At 37.0% G+C, this 23,315-nt stretch overlaps 1 protein-coding gene across 1 annotated transcript in view; it reads left to right on the top strand.

Annotated features, from left to right (window-relative positions):
• LOC103259569 (CUB and sushi domain-containing protein 1) overlaps nucleotides 1-23,315 on the top strand; it is a 238,044-nt gene that overhangs the window by 112,191 nt on the left and 102,538 nt on the right. Inside the window, exon 14 of the mRNA XM_008057227.2 lies at nucleotides 10,261-10,446. Coding sequence (XP_008055418.1) covers nucleotides 10,261-10,446 — 186 coding nt within the window. The remainder of the gene's footprint in view (nucleotides 1-10,260; nucleotides 10,447-23,315) is intronic.

Here is a 23,315-nt window from a genome sequence, read left to right as displayed (position 1 = left end):
AAAAAAAAAAAAACACGTCATTGGTTTTCTTTATCTTCCCTCATCTTTAGACACACTCTTCTTTATCCTTTTAAACAACAAATGTTTCTATTGTTAGTATTTGCCCCTTGGAAATACCAGACTCTCTCCATGAAATGAAAAAAAACAGTGTGATGTATCATTGCCCCATTGGTCTATAGCTGGTTCAGCGTTTCATTGACTCTCTTGCTGTTATTTTCTATCCTAGCCTTCAACACAGCATTAGTGGTATATTTGATGCTCACTCAGCAGTGAGGGAGATGTTGTTAGTGTCTATTTTTAAGAAGTAATTCAGAAAACAAAGATAAGAAGGAAAAATCGAAAAAAAAAGGACCCATAATATATTCATTAATGCTCAAATTCAGTGTGGCCTTTATATTTTCAGAAACATATTTTGAATATGTTTTTCTAACCAATTGATTGACGAATTGGTTTCTGGTGGTTGAACATTCAAAATAAAAATAAATATGGATATGATGAAATATATCATTTGGTAACTTGGAGACAGTATAGAAGATTTATTGAGTGATAGACTTTGGTATCAACAATTGTGAGATCTGAACCCTCACTAGAGTCATTTATTGGTCATAAGAATTTGGGCAATTTGCATAACATCTTTAATGCCCACTTTCCTTAGAAGTAATACAAATGAGAATCAAATCTACCTTGTAGGATGTTTTCAAGATTAAAGAAAATAATGCAAGTAAAAGAACATTTCACAATGGGCAGGGATTATGAATTTGATCAGTGGATATCAGGCGTTACATAGATAAAAGTGATAGTGTTGAAACATAGGAATTTTTCAGTAACTTTATCTTTCCATATCACCTCATGTGTACGGGATTTCTGAATCTTGTGGTCTGTACTTTTAGTGTATAAGGATCAGTACTAACATGGGTAAGCTCAAGATCTAATACAATTGAGAAGACACTACCAAGCCCTGGAATACTCTAGATTAAACTTCTGGGCCTGTATATCCTAATTTCCATTGATGGTAGCCTGAGAGGTATGAGACATTACCCATCAGATGTGTTCTCTGTATCTATGATGAAAGGTAAAAATATAATTTCATATTTATTTAGTATTCAGTGGACTGCAATTTAAAAACCTGAAAAATGATTTCCTTTCAATTAAAACTGAAGTACTATGATCATTTCTCATAACAAGATAGTAAATGCAACCATTTACTTAGAGCCTAATATGTTACAGATGTTTTGCTATGTAAACCTCCGCTGTGAAGATGTGATGATTCTCGTGCAGATAAGGAACCAAAGGCTCAGATATTTAGATATACTTTCCAAATCATTAACATACAAGAAAATACCAAAGTTAGACTTTGCTATGCCTGAATTTACATTCTTTCAACCACTCCATGCTGCTTCCTATAGCTTATTATAAACATTAATATGAGATAACCATACAACTCTCCAGTTCCCACAGACATATGTATACATGTGATAATGGTCCCATAACAATGCTCACATGCGGGTAATAAGAATGAGACAAAACCAGAGCAAGTGCTACACCGGATATCTAGATTTGCTTTGTTTTCTGAAAATATGCTTTGAAACCTAATGTTTCTCACATTGTGCTAGAAGAATTTCTTGGACTTATTGCTTGAAATGAAAGTTAATAAAGGGATCATATATTGTATCTTCTCTCCTAGTGATAATTACATTATGTTACATTTCTTCAACATGTTAAAATGATGATTAAACTTTACATACAAGATATTGGCAATACCAATACATTCTTCTTAATATAGGGCACAGACATTTTGAGCAGTATTCCATTCTTCATTAAATATTACTTGAAAATGTGAATTTTGGCCATGATTTCTTTAAGCATATGTTCCCTTTTCCAGTCTTGGAGAGGTAAATATAGCCCCTCTCTCTCTGATCTACTTTCTAAATAAAATATCTTTCCTATTCTTAAAAAAATGATTTTTTTTGAAGGAGGTATCTTAGTCCATTTTGTGCAGCTAAAACAGAATACCACAGGCTGGGCAATTTATAAAGAACAGAAATTTATCTCCCACATTCCTAGAGCCTGGAAGTCCAAGATCAGGGAAGTACTAGCAGGTTCAGTGTCTGGTGAGAGTTGTATCTTCCAGAGGTGAAACCACTGTGTCCTTACATGGCAGACACATAAGGGAAGAAAAGGGTGACCTTCATCTGTAAAATCTTTTCATTGGGGCATCTAATTCCATTCATGAGAGCTTCTGCCTCCTGGCCTAACCATTTTTTAAAGACCTCACTTCTTAATACTATAACAAGGGAAAGCACGTGAATTTTGAAAAAGACACATTCAAACTATTGGCAGATATCACTTGTATTGATAGTTAAAATAGCTGATTGTTTCTGTAGAACAAGCGGATGGAACATATTAAATGTATTTAACTCTGCTAATCAAATTTAAAGTGCTTGTAAACCAACTTGCAACATTCATGTCTATGGCAAGTCTAACATAACTTGTTTGTCAAGGATGTGGTCTGTTCCAATCCATCAACAAAGATAGGCAGTTTGAGGCATATATCCAAGGATGTTCCAGGCTACTTGATTCATGTGGAAGTTACTAAAGATATCTCTGGGATAATTAGGCATTTACTTCAAAAAAAACCTTGTTTAGGTGTAATAAGTTCAAATGTCATTTTTTACTGATTGTCTTCATCAAATCTGTTATCAAAATCCTTATTTCTAAGAGTTTTTACTTACAAATGTTGTCATCATATTTAAGAAAAAAGTTGAATAAATACTGCAATAAAAATGTAAGTATTTAATATGGATTTATATGGTGTTGGCATCTGCCATATATATTATCCATTTCTTGCTCTCCACATTGTTTTAGAGCTTTTTCCCTAAAATTAAACACAAAAGGAATATGTTAAATGAAAGTAAAGGAGAAAAATCTATTCGTGGGCAATCCTCAAGACAGCCTTGTGCTTAATGATTTATGGGAAATGATTGCTGGATAGGTGTTTTTGAGTGGCTTTGAAGGGAAGTTGATGTGGAATAAGGTTTGAGAGGCAATCAGAGGACACATTACTCAGAGCCAAGGGAAAGGGTTAGTGTTTGTGCTAAGCACTTCAGGACATGATTTAAAAGCCTGAGTTGTGCAAAGAAAAAAACAATTGTGCAAGGAAGGATGGGTAGAGATTATCTTGTGAAAAAGGAAAACCTCATGTATAGGGGGAACAAATATCCTAGTTTATCAAGGGCAGTTTTTCATTGTGTCCATTGTGCCTACTGTCTGTGTTGCTTTGTACTTTTTTTCATTATTTTCCATTCTTTTTTCTTTTTTGAGTTGAAGTCTCACTCTGTCTCCCAGGTTGGAGTGCAGTGGCAAGCTCACTGCCATGCAGCCTTGACCTGCTGGGCTCTGGTGATCCTTCCGCCTCACTTCCAAATCATTGGAACTACAGGCGTACACCACCATGCCTGGCTAATTTTTTGATTTATTGTAGAGACAAGGTCTTGCCAAGTGGCCCAGGCTGGTCTCAAACCCTGGACTCAGGTAATCCTCTTGCCTCCGCCTCCCAAAGTACTGGGATTACAGGTTTGAACCACCAAACCTGGCTTTATTTTTTAATTCTTAATAAGCTATTATTATTAATAGTTGCATTAAAATAAGCTTTGGTGGGGTTGGAAAACCTTTGTTTTGCACTTGCAGCTTCTCCATGCTTCTCATCTAAGAGTGTGGGCCCACATGCGGGGAACTGAATTCTCACTCTAGTACAGGGCTAGCTAGATAAAAAGAAAAATCGACACCACATTCCTCTTATCCCAAACACTTCCATATCTATCATTACACCTCCCTTTTAAGGAGTGTGCTGACAGACAAGAAGCTAGGGCAACACAATCCTTCAAAATGAAGGAGGTGGATGACTGCAGGTGTTCTAAGCTGCAATACTTGATGCCTAAGTGTCTAAGCTGCAGGACACCTACTTAGCAGGGGATCATACTGCCAGTGTTTGTCAAATATGTGTGGACAAAGCTTAGCAGCCCCCAAAGAGCTTTTGGAATAGCCTAAACTCACTCTCCTCTGAGACCACACTGCTAGTGATAGAAGCAGTGTCGGGTCACGCGCAGACCTGCTGAGTCAGGATGTACATGTTACCAGCATTGTCTGAGATTCACACACGTTTCAAAAGTCCTGTCATAAATATTCTCTCTAGAGGTTTGTGACTTATTGCATGGTAGATCTACAACCATAGCTTTAAGTTTACTGTCTTATTACTTTGTATTTTGCCATTAACCCAGTCCACAACAGTTAGCACCAAGAGTCATGTTTATTGGAAAATTAAGTAGTGATTTTTCATGTATCAAGAATGTTAATGATGAAAGTTGTAATATAGGGGTCTTAGTACTATTCTGATCTCGTGGACATCAGGAGGCACAGATCTATTGAAGCAGTACTGATATTTATTTTAAAGGTTACTATTAATTTTAAGAGGACAATGCACAAGATAATTTAATACAGGCAACTGTAGAAAGTGCAGTTATATGTTTGTGAATCAGGATTTTTATTTAAGTAAATATTTGCTAAATTTAAAAAAATTAACAGAAACAGTATCAAATGAAAAGAAGACACACTGAACCAATGTTCTATTCCAGAGTAGGCTTAAACAGGTGCAAAAAAAAGATAATATTTGCAGTACATGGGGAAAAAAATCCAAAAGCACTAAGCCAAGGAAGTGAGAATGGGCTGACTGAGCAGAGTGGACATTTGGTGAGAGTTTGCTGGTCACACAGAGCTCTATTTGGGGAAGGCGGAGAGCTGTGGATGATCAGAGAAAGGTTTGGTGGGCTTACAAGATCCAAAAATGTATTTTATGCACAGTGTTGTAGGACATAGGGAATACTATAAATTTCCTATATGAAAATTGATTTATGAAAACATTAATAAAGGCTAACCTGGTCGATATAATATTCAGCACATGTAATTATAATAGTTCATTACTAATAGTGTCATTAGTAATGTGATGAAATGTTACTTGAGTCCATCAGACCTAGTTTGAGACTTCAACCTTTGCATTACTGATTGCTAGACTTGGGAAAATTATATAAAATTTTTTTTTTTGCATCTACACCTTGGTAAAAAAAAGTAGAATAAGATTTTATCTAAAAGACATTAAAAAATAAGTAAGAAAACATGATATGAAAAGAAGTAAAAATTCTTATGTTTTAATTTATGATTAATGACTATGTGCATGCATATATAAAGTTTAACATATATAATTTTTAATAAAGAGTTATTATATGCTTATATTGTATATGCCCAATAACTCTCACATCCATGGGGTACAGTTGGGGGAACTGGCTGCTTCACTATTGTATATTTTCACTGCACCTTAGAAAGGAAACGAGAATTAATGTTGCTCTCTTGCATTTCAAATCTTTTGTTGTGCACCTCTCCACATCCTTTCTATTTTTAAAATATTTTGTATTATCTTTTTTTCAATCAGTTTTCTCAGGTTGAAATATCCTTTTCCTCATTGTATGTTTCACCAGCTCCGCATTCTAAAACCCCCTAAGCTTCCCAGTGGTCCTCTCTCTGGGGCAATTTTTTAAAATCATATTTCATGTTCAACTTGGTCTTTTGGATTATGATCTTAGGACCAGTCAGACTGCTTCCTTGATGTTCTGTTCAGACCCCATTGCTTATGTGGATCTTTTACGTTAAGCAGGTCCTTGGAAACACTACTGCAGAACATTCTTTTTCTTCCATGCTTTGCGCTATGGGTGATGTTTTCCTGGGTTTGTCTCAGTCTTGTGTATGGAGTCCGGATCATGAAAAGTTAGATTGTTTGTTTTGAGATCATGAGAAATGAGAAGACAAAGGAGCTTACAGAGGCAGAAAGTTTGTCTGAGATATAGGCAGTGCTCAACTGTAGACTCTTCAGGAAGCAAGAATGTGAAGTGGATCAAGTGGACATCAAGGTTTGAGAATCACAAACCTAAAGGCTAGAGTCAAAGACCCAAGAGTCACTGAGCTTTTTGAAGAGGGAAGAATGAACAACAAAAAAGAACAAAGTGAATGGTGAGATGTTGAAACTTGAGAGGTAGCAGCAAGAAAATGAGCCATTGAAAATTACAGAGAGCCGGGCTCGGTGGCTCAGTCTGTAATCCCATGCCTTTGGGAGGCTGAGGTGAGTGGATTGCGTGAGCCTGCGGGTTCGAGACCCGCCTGGACAGGGAGACCTCATCTCTACAATAAATCAAAAAATCAGCCGGGCGTGGTAGTGCATGCCTGTAATTCTGGCTACTTGGAAGGCTGAGGCGGAAAGATCGCCAGAGCCCAGCAGGTTGAGGCTGCGGTGGCTGGGAGTGGCCACTGCACTCCAGTCTGGGTGACAGAGTGAGACTCCAACTCAAAAAATAAAAATAAAAAAATTTAAAGAAAAGGAAATTACAGAGAATGATCATTTGAAAAAAGTAGGAAAAAAATCCCAGAAGTCATTTAAACCTTCAGAAGCAAGAGTTACTACTGTTTGAATTGTCCTAAATATGTATAGTTCCATATAGGGTTCAGAGTATTAAAGAAGCAGAGAAAGGGACATAGGAGTGTCTCTTCTATTTAATTTTTTGAAGCCAAAATGTTACCTCTTTCATGAGATATATAAAAGAAACAACTATCTTACTGTTTGTTCTCTTTAATAAATAGATTACAAAGAGTTGATCTTTGCAACCTATTCATACCTTTATTTGCAAAAGAAATAAGTCTAAATTATGAATGTGTATATAACAATAAACTTTGTATTCTGCATATAATAATTTGTATATTATAATATTCTACATATGATAATAATTTGTCATTTATTGAAAGCCTACATTGTATCAAGAGAATGCTAGTTTTTTGTACATGTGATTTTATTTCATCCTTACAATTATCTTTTGATATAGCTGTGAAAGTAATGAGACAACACTCATCAATTAACTTAACTCAAGCCATGCAATTACTGAAGTCAGCAGAAGAATAGATTCAGACATCTGAACTTAAAGCCTAGGTTAGTACAATTAAAGAAAAACAACTAGAAACGTTTCTCCCTTTAGATATGCCTAATGTAAGGAAATTCTCCAAATTTTGAAAGTTGGATACATTGCCAATGCTGATTGGTATTTTTTAAAAAGTGATATACAGATGTCTGCCACATAACAATTATCCAAAATTTGGGGAATAAATGGATAGATGGGAAATTCTAGACATTAGCAGGAAAATATCTTCATCCCATGAGCTGGAATTTAGTCCATGAGAATTATGCCAGTCAGTTTTCCTTAAATCAGAAGTGTTATGATTCCATTTTTGATGGATTGCCAATCTCTAGTTTAAATCCTGCCAAATGGCCTTTTGTTAAGACATGTGAAGAGCTAAAATCTATAGCTAAAAACCAGAATTGATTCCCAGTTGTTGATCAGACAAAGTAAAGAGGGTCTTCATGAGTCCTGAGAATCAGGGTTCACTTCTCAGTTAGGCTTTTCGATTAAACAGGAGTAGCTATAAGACTTTTCTGTTTCAAACTCCTGAGTACAAATCCTTTTATGGTAGTGCTTCATAAGAGTTTGTAGAATGTCATCTTTCCCATTTAACCTGACAGAAAAATGTCATTTCATTCTGTGCTCACCAGAATAAGAATTTTAAGGAAGCTGCACACTGGACATGCTCCTGCGTGTGGAGGGGAAATTATGGTTTGTGAGCATGAACGAATGATCATCTGTGTGAAATCTGAGAGGAAATGACGAGGAAACTAGATTTTGGAACACTGTGTGATGTGAACAATAGAAAGAGACAAAATCGGTGGCATGTGCTGCATTCAGTAAATTCAAATGCATTTTTTTAAGCAGTATTATCCTGAATAGATGGCTTCCACAAAGCAATGGCTTTGGAAAAGCAGAGGTGGTTATTATTTATTGGTTTTAAAGCTTTGTCCAAAATGATACCTGTATATCTATGGTTTTTGTCTCCCATCTATTGTAAATGGATTATCGTGGTATTCTATACACCCACACACACACTCATGTATTTCTGTGGTTGAGATAGTTAATTATAAATTGAAACACCAGAGAAATTTTAAACCTTAGATTTTCTAGGCGTTTGAATTTTATTAACACTAGATTTGCTTCTCTGTTATTTCCCATTATTTAATATTTTGATTTAAAAAACAACCAAAACAATATTTACTAAAAAGATCTCCAATTAAACCACAGATAATCCAGGCCCTTTCAGAACTAAAAACATTCTTTGTGGGAGTCATGAGATTTGCTCGTGGGGCACAGGTTTTACTCAAAATCATTGTGCCTTAGGTTACTGATTTTATCTTTCTGACCCTTGATTTTCTTTCTATAAATTAGAAGTTTTTATATACTCTCATCCAGTCCTTCCGATGTGTATATTTTCATTGGAATCTATGTGGGAAAAGTTAATATTATCTAAATTTAAATTTATGATGTGAACAATAACTTTAAAATTGATTGAGTGTAAGAAGGTCTAAATCTCAAGTTAAATAAGTAAATATTAGGAGAATGCTGTTAACTTAGTTACTGCAAAACTTTAACAAGTGCACCCTATTTGGACACTTGACTCTTGAAATTACATCCTTTACTTGTTTGACTCTGTTTCATTATTGTAGCATATAGTCACTTAACTTGGTAAATTTTTTCTGTCCCATAGTAGATAAGTCTGAATCAGAGCTAGTAAATTTAAGGAGTTTTTTTTTGTTGTTGTTTGTTTGTTTGTTTGTTTTTTTGAGTTGGAGTCTCACTTTGTCACCCAGACTAGAGTGCAGTGGCCGCTCCCGGCCACCACAGCCTCGACCTGCTGGGCTCCGGTGATCCTTCTGCCTCAGCCTTCCGAGTAGCTGGAACTATAGGCATGCGCTACCACGCCCGGCTAATTTTTTGATTTATTGTAGAGATGAGGTCTCGCCAAGTTGCCTAGGCGGGTCTCGAACCTGCGGGCTCAAGCAATTCACTCACCTCAGCCTCCCGAAGTTGCGGGATTACAGGCTGAGCCACTGAGCCCAGCTAAGGAGATTTTTTTTACACTGAATTGTCCCCACATTTTACTTGTTTAAAAAAATTCTTACAATATTATGATAATTGTTCAAGGTCTGTTTATGAGTGAGGACATATGGTATTCTGTTCTTTGTTTCTGTGATAGTTCACTGAGTATGATAGACTCTAAATTCATCCAAGTTGTTGCAAAGTGTATGTATACCACTTTTTTTATCCAGTCCAGTTTTGATGAGCAGCATGGTTGGTTCCATGTTTTTGCTATTGTGAATAGAATTGCAACAAACATGCTTGTGCAGGTATCTTTTTTGTAGAATGATTTGAGTTGCTCAGTAGTGGGAAACTGCCAGGGGAGTGAGGGTGGGATTGGCAATTGAGGGAAACTGCCATGGGAAGGAGGGGAACACCTTGTCAACAAGGGTAACTGCATCATGAACATTTGTTTATCTAACCCTGAATTATACCCCACATCTTTAAAATAAAAAAAAATTATCTTCATACCTGTTTTTTTCTTCATAGTCTTGAGGTTAAAGCTGATCTACAAGTCCACGGGGACTGTGCCATCTCTCTAGGGGTCTTTTCTTACATCTTAGTTATTGGATGCCTTCTGTATTATAGTTCTTTCAGCCCTGATGTCTGACAGGCAGTTGTTAAAATATTAGATTTTGTGTAAATAGATTCATTATGATCTCAGGCAAGTTATTTATAAAAGAACTTCCTGATGCTCTAAGGGAGATAAGTCAGGAAGGTGGGGAGACAAATAAAAGGAGAAAGGGTTTTGAGAGCTGCAGAGGTGATGGTCTATTCTAATGCTAATTCGTATGAATCTTGAAGCTAAGGAGTCAACACAGTAATACATATTGTGATGATATGTACACTATTTTTCCTTCTCATTCTTTCCAGTGTTAGATGTGTGATGCTGCCTCCCTTAGTCACTCCATCTGACGAGACATGACATGTTGAACTGTGCAGAAATTGTGTGGGAGTGGTCAACCTTATCTTTTAGAATAATTATAGAGATTTTATTCTGACCACTTTTCCATTGTTTCGCATAAATCCTTAACATCCTTAAAATTTTAAAAATGTATATACTTATGCTGCATCCTAGAAATGTAATGAATACTTTTATATGTATTTGACATTAAAAATATAAAAAAGATGAATAATAATATTTCAAAGACATAGAAAACAATTGCTGTGAAAATAAGCGTGAATTTGTTCCATCTCTTTTCAGCTGTGTCCTGTGGAATCCCAGAATCCCCAGGAAATGGTTCCTTTGCGGGTAACGAGTTCACTTTGGACAGTAAAGTGATCTATGAATGTAATGAGGGCTTCAAGCTTGAAGCTAGTCAGCAAGCAACAGCAGTGTGTCAGGAAGACGGGTTATGGAGTAACAAGGGGAAGCCGCCCACTTGCAAGCGTGAGTGTTCAAATGCATCTACCTGTCTTTGTGGACTTAGGTGGGACCCAAATTCCCTGGGGAGATCGCTAGTTCCAACGTGCAGAGGTCCTCTCTCATGCCATGTGAGGGCTTGGTCTCTTTCATCGTACTCATATTCAAACCAATTTATTTCATACAAAATACTCCAGCCATTTTAAATGAGTTGTGCACTCTTGAAAGCTGGATGAATCCTGTGGGTTCCATCATTATAGACACCATGTAATTTGTGCAGCAAATCTTGTTCTGCTGTTTTCAATTTGGAGAGATGGAATCCAGAGGAAATTGAGACATTAGGCCCAGCAGTAGCATTCTATGCGAGATATTAAGACATAATTCAACATGAGTTTTCCTCTTCACCTCCCATCTCACTTGAAGTTCTTTGAAGTCAAAAGCAGTGCCTAGTTTATTTGAGTATCACCCACACTGCATAGCACATTGATAAGTAAAGCCCTAATTAGATTTATGAAGTGGGATAAGTTTTCTAGAAAGCTATTTGCAGTCTATAGTAATATTCTTAAGAGGGTCAAAAGTTTGGGTCCATCTGTAACGCTGATCTTAAAGAATAATAGTCTATGATGCAAAGCCAAACAGAAGATCACACACAGTTACACACACACACAATTTGCACAGCAAGATTTTCATTGCAGATATATTACAACTAGCCTCAAATTGAAAATAATCTAACCTACCTCTTTCTATAAGTTGAAAACTATATAATATTCTGTATATAAAGAGATATTTTCCTCTAATGATGTTAGCAAAAAGGATACACATGGTCTTTGTTTATGAAATCAGATCATTGACTTCTTCTTGTGTATAGTATTTCGGTCATGCTAAAAAATCACTCAGATATGAATATGTAAATGTTGATGGAAAATAGTTGAATTCTTTTCACTGGTGTTTATTTCCCTTGCTATCATTTTCATCATTTATACTGCATTTTCTGAGGGTCAGTTAGGCAATATTGACACCACATCTATATATTTTGGTTATTTTCTGTTACATATTTTGGTTATTTTCTATTTAATAAGGTACTATTTTCTTGCAATTATGTAATACTATGGAAAGCTAGGATATCAATATACATTGATAAGTTTTTTTAGTTCAATCACAAACAAATTTATTCTCTCAGACTAGGAACTGAACATGACAGATGGCAATAACATGCATGTTTGGAGTTGATTTTAATAAGAATGGTGTCCCAGGTATTTATGTGTAGTGTTCATTTTGCACATAGCCTGGAGATGATTAATAATGACGTTGGCCATTTTTAAAGTGTGCATTACCTGCTAGATATTTCAAATAGCTTATCTATACATCTCATAACACACTTAAAATGTGAGACAAATATGACTTCACAAATGAGTATCTCTGCTGCTAATATGCAGAATTGGAGCTTGAATTCCACTCTCTCTAGTTCTAAATCCTAGGCCCCTTTCATAACACCAAAGGCTTTCTATTCTGGGCATGTATTAAAATCCTCTAGGGAGCTTTAAAATAAATATTAATGTTCAGATTTGACCCTCAGTGATTCTGACTTAACAGTTTTTGGGTGGAGCTCATTCGTGAATTATTCTCAGATTTTTTTTTTGAATTTTTTTCAAGTTCTCTGGTATTATGCTTTAAATGTCAAGTACATGCTATTTTTTAAGGGAAAAACCACTTTAAAATTATATACTATTGGAAAAAGACTTGATAAATGACAAAGTAATGATATAAAGCATAATTTTTATTTTCACAACTTTTTTGTGTGTGAGTGTGCTTCTTTGTTTAATAAGCTTTATTTTTTTAAAGATTGGTTTTAAGTTCACAGAAAAATGAAGTGGAAAATACAGAGAGTTTTCATGCAGCGCCTCTATGTGTGAAAGGTCTTTCCCCCATCAACATCTCACACCAGAGTAGGGTGTGTATTACAAAGGGAGACCTATGCTGAAACATCATTATCACACAAAACCTATAGTTTACATCAGCGTTCATTCTTGGTGTACATCCTTTGGGTTTGGGCAAAAAAATAATGACATTTATCCACTGTTATAGTATCATACAGAGTTTTCATTGTCCTAAAAATCTTCTGTGTTCTCTCTCTTAATTCCTTCTCACCTTATTCCTGGGAACCACTTAATTCTGTCTCCATAGTTTGTAGAATGTATTACAGTTGGAATCACGCAGTATGTAGCCTTTTCAGATTGGCTTCTTTCACTTAGCAATGTACATTTAAGCTTCCTTCTTGTTTTTGCATGGCTCTAGAACTCATTTTGTCTTAGTATTGAACAATATTCCATTGTCTGTATATACTACGGTTTATTTACCTGTTCACCTACTGAAGGACATCTTGGTTGTTTCCAAGTTTTGCAGTTATGAATAAAGCTGATTCAGACACATGGGCAGGTGTTTGTGTGAATGTACATTTTCAATTCCTTTGAATAAATCCCAGAGTATGATTGACAGATTGAACGGGAAGGGTAATTTTAGTTTTGTAAGAAACATCAAACTCTCAAAGTAGCTGTACCACTTTGTATTTTTGCCACTAATGAATGAGACTTTCTGTTGCTCCACATCCTTGACAACATTTGGTTTCGTCAGTGTTCTGGATTTTGGCCATTCTGATAGGTGTGTGTGGTGATTCGTTTTAATTTGCATTTCCCTGATGACATATGATGTGGACCATCTTTTCGTATGCTTAGTTATTATCCTTAGATCTTCTTTGGTTAGGTTTCTGTTAAAGTCTTTTCCCCATTTTTAATCAGTTTGCTCATTTCCTTCTTGTCTTAAGAGCTCTTTGTATATTTTAGATGCTAGTTCTTTATCACGTGTTCTTTTGCAAATATTTTCTCTCAGTCTGAGATTGGTCTTCTCATTCTCTCAACAGTGTCTTTTGCAGAGCTGATGTTTTTAACTTAAATGAAGTCCAACTTATCAATTCTTTTTTTATGGATGATGCCTTTGTTGTTGTGACTAAAACGTCATTACTAAGTACAAGAGCATGACAGTTTTCTCCTATGTTATCTTACTGTTTTATATTTTTGCACCGTACACGTGGGTCTGTGAGCCATAATGCATTAATTCTGGAGGAAAGTGTAAAGTCTGTGTCTATCTTTATTTGCTGGTATGTGGATGTCCATTTGCTTCAAAATCGTTTGTTTAAAAGATGATATTTTCTCTACTGAGTTGCTTTTGCTGCTCTAAGACCAATTGACTGTATTTATGTATATCTACTTCTTGACTTTCTATTCTGCTCCACTGATCTATTTGTCTGCTCTTTTGCCAATAACACACTGTCTTTCTACATCAGTTTTTGTTTGGCTAAAATGAAATATGATAAATCTGACACTTTTTTCAAAATGTATTAAATAGGAATTTAATAATTTGGAAACTTAATTAAAAGAGCATCTTCCAGTGTCCTACAAAAATCTGTCTTGCTGTTGGTTGTAAATATTTATAGAGATGTATTTGATTTTAGTAATAATGTCCTGATGAAAACAGATACCTCTATTACCTTTAAAACAACATGGAAATCATTTTGTCTGAAGACAACCCAGCTCTTTGAGGATCACAGATATCTTGTCTCAGTGGCATTTTATTTTAACCAATGAAGTGTTATTCTTAGATTAATTAAGGAATGCCTCACACGTGTCCCTGTTTCTTCAGAGGCTGACAAAATGAACAAGAACCCCCAGTTTATCACTGTAGTGTTGAGCTACAGCAGAACAGAGTGCCTTCACAGCATAAACAAAAATGAATTTTTATGTCTATCTGAACCGTATGCCTATGCTAAGACCACACATAGTTAGTTGGGTAAGCATTCATGCACTCCCAAATTTCTGGCTCTACATTGCAGCTTGCTCTCTAGAATGATAATGCAAGTAGTTCATATCTACCAAAAAATGAACTGGGATTCCATAACTCCAACTTGAAGAGCCAACCATGTGTGAATTATAGGAGAAAGAAACAATATAGCTTTCAAGTCCTTGATTGGGGATAAAAGAAGAGAATTTCAAAAAAAGAAAGACGGACGCAGCCAAAATGCCTGGATTCCATGGGGGAAAGCACGTGAGATGACTCTGGTAAATAAAGGAAGCATAAAAGTTGTTCAAGGAGGGACTATGGACTCCTGATGCCTCACTGAGTACTCTTGGAGTCTATTCTGGACAAGACAGTGGGCTTGCAACCACTGGCATAAGATTGGTAAGACATAGCTCCCACCCTTAGAACCTGAAGATATTGCCCAAGACATTAAACAAATGACCTGATATGAATCACAGCAGAAAGAAATGACTGATGCATACAACACTAGTGTTCAGTCTAGGTTCAGTCTTGACAGTGGAGATAGCTGTGCCAGGGCTTGGTTTGGTGAAACAATAGTGAGAACCAGAACCACCTTTTGAAGAGTAACCCTAGACATTGTGCTGTATCAGACATTTGTCTGTGCTACTGATTCAATTATAATAACAATTTTATGAAGAAGGCATTATTTTCCTTACCTTACTGGTTTAATAAAACAGTAAATAACTGAGATATCCAAAATGTGCAATTTGTAACCTATCAGATTTTGTTATCACCTTACAACCCCCCCGTGGAAGGACTCCTGCTGTGGAAACAACTAGGTTAGATGCAGATGCTTTGGGTATTATGAAAACAAAACATTTGTGTTATGTTGCCAAAGTCTGCCTGGAATATAGTCCTTCATAGTGTAGGAGGAATTCAAGGCTGTGTCCGCACCACAAACCTATGGATAAAAACAGTTGAAAGATTAGCCTGGTTTCATGATCCATGGGGGTGAGCTTAAGTAGAGATGCCTTGAAGGACCTGGTACTTCTGAGAAGTGCCAGGAGAGAGGGGCAAAAAGAAGACACAGAGGAGAAGAAGGAGAGCAGAAGCCCGGCTTAGAGTCTGAGAATGCACCCAACCACTCACAGTGAGGAGAAGAGAATTACAACAGGAGTCTGGATGTCTTTTTTCATCCTAAGCTCTTGTCTTGCTGTCACATCTATCCTCTCATCAAGCCCATCCAGCTGTACCTCTGAAGCACATCTGTCCACTTGGCTCTCCTCCTGTACCTTCTGGGTCTCCACCTGCAGTCCTGACGTGGCCACTAGTTTTCTCTCTCCCTCCCACTTGTCTCCAACAGCCATACCAACATGGTGGGCATGTACATCAAAACAGGACACTCAACTGGATGTGGTGGCTCAAGTTTGTATCCTCAGCACATTGGGAGGAGGAGGCGAGACAATGGCCTGAGCTCAGGGCTTCAAGACCAACCTGAGCAACATGGCGAGACCTTGTTCCTACAATATATAAAAAAAACTAGCCGGGCATGTTGGCACATGACTGTGGTTCCAGCTACTTGGAAGGCTAAAGCAGAAGGATTGCCTGAACCCAACAGGTTGAGACTGTGATGGCTGTGAGCGTGCCACTGCACTCCAGCCTGGGAGAAAGAGTGAGACTCTGACTCAAAAAACAAAACAAAAAAACAGGACACTTTTCTGCTTAAAACCTCCTGAGAGTTCTCATAGCAGTTACAATGAAAGTTGCAAACTCTCTCTTTATTTTGAGCTCACTTCTCCAAGAGAGAAGAAAAAAGTCAGATACAATGGAGATGCAGACTTGGAGCCAGATTATGCCTGATTGTGTATGTGCATGTTTAGAGGTACATACTACATTGGAAATTACTAGTTCAAAACTAATCCTTTACCTCCACTGTTTTCCAGTCTTGGCTCTGATAATTTACACAAATTAATTCTTTTGAGATATGTATTTTCATGATCACCATATACTTATAGAGGAGAGACAGAAGGAGTAATGGGTTGAGTAATTTGTTGAGGTCACAGACACAGTGAGTAGCAAACTCAGGATTTGGGTTCAGGAAATCTGAGATGAGAGCCATTCTGCCTAATTCCTAGGCTATCCTGCCTCTGGGAGTTCATTAGCTCTCATGATTATTACATCTGATGTGTTATAAACAGAAAACAGAAGCAGAAAAAAACTACCACTTTAATCTTACATCTAATTTATTCTGGTAAGCGGGCCAGGCATGGTGGCTCAAGCCTGTAATCCCAGCACCTTGGGAGGCCTAGGTGAGAGGATTGCCTGAGCTCAGGGGTTCGAGACCAACCGGGACAACTTGGTAAGATCTCGTCTCTACAATAAAGTAAGTATGCCGAGCGTGGTAGCGCATGCCTGTAGTTCCAGCTACTTGGAAGGCTGAGGTGGAAGGATCACCTGAGTCCTGCAGGTTGAGGCTGCAGTGACTGTGAGCATGCCACTGCACTCCAACCTGGGCAACAGAGTGAGACTTCAATCCAAATAAATAAATACATATTCTGATAAACATAAGACAGTGGAGGTAAAGGGTTAGTTTTGAACTAGTAATTACCAATGTAGTGTGTACCTCTAAACATGCACATACACATTAAATGCAGCCACCATTCATTTGGGGGTAGATAGATAGTAAACTGATGGCTTCAAGGATAATGAATATTTTTGGATAAAATTTTCTGGAAAAATAAGAAATGAGGGATCTTTTAGTAAGGTAAATATTGCATCAGTTAAGAGAACCATTTTGTGCTGATGTAAAACATTGTCTTACAGCACAGTGACTCAATTTAGACTACATTTGGATTTTTCAGTTTTAAAATATATATATAGATGTACAATTGCTTTGAAGTTATAATGGCAAAAATTAAATAACAAAATTGCTTTTCATTTTAAAAAGTTATACTATATTCCATTAAATGGTTGTTAAACAGCAAAAAGCCAATTTGCATTTTAAAGCTTATTTTGATACCAACTAGTATTTGTTCAGGAACACAAGAAAATAAATATGAAATTTATAATGAAATGGAAAACCTACATTAACATTTTCTAAGTATCCTATCAAATTTTCAAGTAAGCATTTTCCCCCATGCTTATTAGACATTATAAAAGGGAAATGTGGACATTTCTCTAAAATTCTTTGGTACTCAAAGACTGGAAAGACAATTTAATTTTTATTTGAGGGACAATGTTTTCTTCACTTTATTTAAATTAAATAAACAGGGGGAAATAATCATAAAACATTACTTCTTAGTGAGAAAATTTTGGTTACTATTAAATGTTGAAGTATATATTTCCCCAAGGCGAATTTCTCTGTATGCTGTGTTGATACAGAACATTTTTTACGTTTCTTTAACAATTGCAGTGATATGCAGATCAGTACACTGAATCTCAAGAGATAAGAAATACTTCAGCTTTGATAAATAGTAAATGTAAATGGTAAATAAAATTTGTTCATTTCACCCTCAGGTTTAGTAAAGTGAAGGTTGTAATAAATAACTATGTTTCAGTGTGCATTCTTCCTGCAATAGTACAAATCTCCAAGCCAGATGTTTGAGGCTCATTTTTTTAATTGTAATTATTTACTGAGACTGGGTTCGGATCATTGAAAAGATGATTCATGCTAGTGACATGATAGAACAAGTGGGGCTGTTGGTATTAATGGACTGGATTTAATAGTTTGACAAAAGGATGAATGGGTGTGTATTATGCACTGTGTATTTAAGAAGACAAAACCCATTAAGCTAACCTTCTGATGAAAAACTAAGTTGTAATCCCAATATGTATGTCCTTTTTTGTTTTTCAGTTAAAATGATTAGTCAGTGAAGCAAGGGAGTCATTAGTACTGTATTTATGTGGACCTATATGCCAAGCATCTTGAGACTTTACAAGATTAAATGCAATCTATACACATTATAAAAATGGAAAAGCAAACTAAAGCCATATCAGATAGCTTTATATGACCTATGACTGGTTCAATAACAGAAAATCTAAGATTATATGAAAAGAAAAAAATATATACATGTCTATTTACCTAAATATGTTTATATGTGAGTGTATAGGTAATATATATATATATACACACACACACATTTATACTGAATATGTAATATACTGATAGATATATGCATGCATATAAGTAAACTGTATACATGCATATTTATATAGGTGTATGCTTATATGTGTGTTTGCATATATAACATATAGTACGTATGAACTGTTCAGGAATATATATTTAGACCTTTAACCCCTTAAGTAATAGCCTAAAAGAGCTCATGCTGTTGTCTTTATTCGTTGTTTGTACCCTGATAAAGACCATTTTATTGCAAATCAAATCACTAAACTGCTATATCCTGAAATCAACGCTGTTTGGTGTTATTGAGTTTTCACTGAATGCCAAGCACTATTTTGAGCATTTTACATATACTACATCTTTGGGTCCTTATAAGAAACCTATAGTGTACTATTATCCTGTCCTCAGTACAGGCGGGAGCTTGCATAACTGTCCCAAGTTTGCATCGCTGGTCCATGATGGGGTTAGGACTAAAGTCACGCTTTATGTTGGGCCATGAGATTGTCTAGGTGGAACGATTGGAAAGTGCCCATCCTGCCCTTGATGACACATTGACAAGGGATTCCAGGAAAGATATTGACAGGCCGGACATAGGTCCAGCCCCACCCAACTGAAATGCATCATCGTCATGTGCAAACTATGAATATGAAGAGGCATTCAAGGAAGACAGAATTATCTTTTGGAGGGTGGGCCCCTTGTAGTACACTCAGAATGTGTTCCTCCAGATCAAGCAGTAAACCAAAGTTTTTATCTGGAAGTTTTGAGAAGGTTGCATCACAATTTGCAGAAGAAACATGCTGAATTGTGACAAATAGGAGACTGGTTCTTCCACCCTTACAACACACCTCCTCGTACCACACAGTGTTCAGCAGTTTGTTTTTTGTTTTGAGTTGGGTCTCACTCTGTCGCCCAGACTGGAGTGCAGTGGCCCCTCCCGGCCACCGTAGCCTCGACCTGCTGGGCTCCGGCGATCCTTCCGCCTCAGCCTTCCAAGTAGCCGGAATTACAGGCACGCGCTACCACGCACGGCTGATTTTTTCATTTATTGTAGAGATGTGGTCTCACCAAGTTGCCTAGGTGGGTCTCGAACCCGCAGGCTCAGGCAATCCACTCACCTCAGCCTCCCAAAGCATGGGATTACAGGCTGAGCCACCAAGCGCGGCTTGTTTTGTTTTGTTTTTAATGAGAAAGTAGGATTTATGAAGAAGACAGAAAAGCTCCCACAGCCAGAGAGGGCCTAAAAGAGGTTGCCCGTGTTCAGCAGTTTTTGACCCAAAGAGGCCTGACCCCCATGCCCCATCCTCCCTATTCAACCAATCTTACCCTGAACATTTTTTTTTTGTTTTCCTGCATGAAAAATGTCCTCAAAGAGAATCATTTTGCCAATGTGAAAGAGGTAAAACAAAAAATGGCAGAAGCACTTAAAGGCATCAAAATTGATGAGTTCAAAAACTGTTCTGAGCAGTGGAAAAAGCATCTCTGTAGGTGTATTGCATCAGAGAGAGAGTACTTCGAAGGTGACTGAAGTTTAAACATGTACGAAAAAATACACAATTTTTTAAATAAATAAATTCTGTTCTTCAGGGGTCCCCCGTTGTACTTTAAAAGACAGGCATTAAAGTTAAAAAGGAAAATTTTTTCTCTGTCTCTTTCTGCATGTCTGTTTTCTTTTCTTTTAATTATAAAGATGTGAGTACAATCAGGGTTAGGTATACAAACGTTGATTATGCAGTTACTCTTGATGAGGTGTGCTCCTCCCTCCCCTAGCAGTTTCCCCCAGCTGCCAATCCTACCTCCCCCTACCCCTGACAGTTTCCCACTATTGTGAATTCCTTTCTTATAGTATTATAATTGTTCAAGGTCCACTTATGAGTGAGGACATTTGGTACTCTGTTCTTTGTTTCTGTGATAGATCACTGAGTATGATAGACTCAAAATCCATCCAAGTTGCAGCAAAGTCCATATGTTTGTCTGTCTTTATGGATGCATCATATTCCATTGTGTATATGTACCACATTTTAAAAATCCAGGCGGGCTTTGATGGGCAGCATGGTTGGTTCCATGTTTTTGTTGTTGTGAATAGAGCTGCAACAAACATACCTGTGCAGGTATCTTTCTTGTAGAATGATTTGAGTTCCTCTGGGCATATTCCCAATAGGAGAATTGCTGGGTCATATGGAAAGTCAATTTCTAGTTCTTTCAGAAATCGCCACACCGTCTTCCAGAGAGGTTGCATTAACTTTCATTCCCACCAGCAGTGTAGAAGAATTCCTTTTTCTCCTCATCCTCTCCAACATCTGTTGTCTGTTTTATTAACGATGACCATTCTTACTGGGATTAAGTGGTGTCTCAATGTAGTTTTGATTTGCATTTCTCTGATGATGAGTGAGGTTGAGCACATTTTCATGTGTCAGTTGGCTGCCCGTGTATCTTCTTTTGAGAAGTGCCTATTCATGTCTTTTGCCCGCTTTTTAATGGGGCTGCTTGTTTTTTTCCTTTCAGCGCATTTGAGTTCATTATAGATCCTAGATGTTAGGCCTTTGTCAGATATACAGTTGGCAAATATTTTTTCCCATTCTGTGGGCTGTTTGCCTGCTTTCTTGATGGTTTTCTTTTGCTTTGCAGAAGCTCTTCAGTGTGATGAGGTCCCACTTGTCTATCTTATTTCTTACTGTATGGCTACTTAGGGTTCTGATCAGGAATTGGTCACCAGTTCCAATTTCCATAAGGATGTCTCCTGTGTTTTCTAAGATTCTTATAGTTTGAGGTTTTATGTTTAGGTCTTTGACCCATTTATAGTTAACTTTTGTGTATGATGATAGGCAGAGGTCCTGTTTCAGTCTTCAGCATGTGATCAGCCAGTGTTCCCAGCACTATTTACTGAATTAGTTCTCCTCTCTGCAGTAGTTGTTGTTGAGGCTTTGTCAAAGATGAGTTGGTTGAGAAATTGAGGCTTTTCTTCTGGAATCTTTATCCAGTTCCATTGCTCTGTGTGCCTGTTCTTGTGCCAATACCAGGCTGTTTTGATTACTGTAGCCTTATAGTAAAGTTTGAAGTTTGTAAGTGTGATACCTCCTGCTTTGTTTCTTTTGCTAAGGATTGTTTTGGCTATTAGTGGTCATTTATGTTTCCATTAATTTCTGTATCATCATTTCCAGGTCTGAGAAGAATGATGTTGGTAACTTAATGGGTATTGCATTGAACCTGTAGATTGTCTTTGTTAGCATAGACATCTTAACAATGTTGATTCTATCTATCCATGAATATGAAATGTTTTCCATTTGTTTGTGTTTTCTTGGATTTCTTTGAGCAGTGTTCTGTAGTTCTCATTGTAAAAGTCTTGCACTTCTCTGGTTAGGAAGATGCTGAGATATTTCATTTTCTTGATGGCTATTGTGAATGGGATTGTACTTTTAATTTGGGTCTCTGCCTGCTGTTGTTGGTGTATAGGAATGCAACTATCTTTTGCACATTTATTTTGTACCCTGAGACTTTGCCAAAGTCCTTTATACGTGCAAACAGGTTTTTGACAGATTCTCATGGATTTTCAAGGCATAGGATCATATCATCAGCAAAGAAGGATAACTTGACTTCCTCTTTTCTTATTTGGATACCACTGTTTTCCTTCTCTTTTCTAATTGCCCTAGCTAGTATTTCCAACACAATGTTGAACAAGACGGCTGAGAGTGGGCAGCCTTGTCTTGTTCCAGTTTTCAAGGGAACTGCAAAAATGAAATTTCTATGTGCCAGCTAGAAAACATATATCCACCCCTGTCTTCCAAGGCTGTATGCTTGCTATATACTTTGGAGAAATAGTTCAGATCAAAATGTCAGTTTGCTTTCTCAACTAAAAAAACATGGGAACCCTATGGAAAATTGTCCCTGTTATCACACTGTCCAAGTGGTCTGGGAAGCAGGTGTGGTGGGTGGTGCAAACCACTCCATGATGACAAAGGACACTTGGACTCCAAAGTAGGATGTGAACCTGCACAAGATAGTGGAAGGTGTCTTTGCTGGCCAGTGACTGCTCTTTCTGGAAGTCATCAAGTGCTGAAAAACCTCAGCCAGTGTAGAGCATATTCTGTTGGTATCAAGTGCTTTAATTCTGCACAGTGTAATCGTGCAAACTCTGTGCTCTTGTCTAAAATGTCTTTTGGATTGTGGTGCTCTTATTATCAGAGTATATCAGTTACTGTTGTCATCTTTCCTCTCATAAGCTCAACAAAGTTGGTGTATTTGTCCATTCTGGTCGCTTCTAGATCTTTATAAATATTTGTAGAATGAATGAATGAATACTGTCATGACCATTGTCAAGAAAGACTTAAGGACATGATATTTTTACACAAACAGGAAGGTTACTGCATTGTCAGCAGAGTGACCCATGAACATGAGGGGTTAGACTGGACAGTTGATCCCTTGCACCATAGATGACCAGGTCCCTGCTCACAGGACTTGTTGTAGCCTACAGTTCAGGCACAACAAAAGCACTCACTGTAATACAGAATGACCACAAGGAATTTAGGATGTATAGATTTTTAAGTATTGTCATTTTGAGAGATTCGTGTATAAATACATGCAGGAATTTCGAGGCCATTCTGATATTATATAGGTATGTGGGCTTGTAAGCTAGTCATTATTCTGCAGCATATTCTGCCAAACTGTAAGGAAAACTTTAGAGATATCTAAGAAGACAACCTTTTGAAAGGGAGCCATCAGTGATGTACTTGCTATGGATTGCTGTTGACGTTAAACACAGGTAAAATAATGAAACACTAAGATGTTTTACTTGAAATCAATGCTTGGATTAGCCATGCATTTTCAAAATCCTTTCCAGAAGTCAGATTAGACTCATTTTTTGTAATTAAAATATAGCTTTAATATTGATCTTAGATTATAAAATTGCAAATAATTCTGAAGCCTATCCTATGTCATTGGTTGATGAGGTAAATTCAGTATTGTGCTT

The sequence above is a fragment of the Carlito syrichta genome, unplaced genomic scaffold (genome assembly GCF_000164805.1).
Source record: "Carlito syrichta isolate Samal-C Ts95f unplaced genomic scaffold, Tarsius_syrichta-2.0.1 Scaffold302893, whole genome shotgun sequence".
In the NCBI taxonomy this organism is placed as follows: domain Eukaryota; kingdom Metazoa; phylum Chordata; class Mammalia; order Primates; family Tarsiidae; genus Carlito; species Carlito syrichta.
The sequence above is the reverse complement of the archived record's forward strand: the minus strand, read 5'-3'. Positions and strand labels throughout refer to the sequence as shown.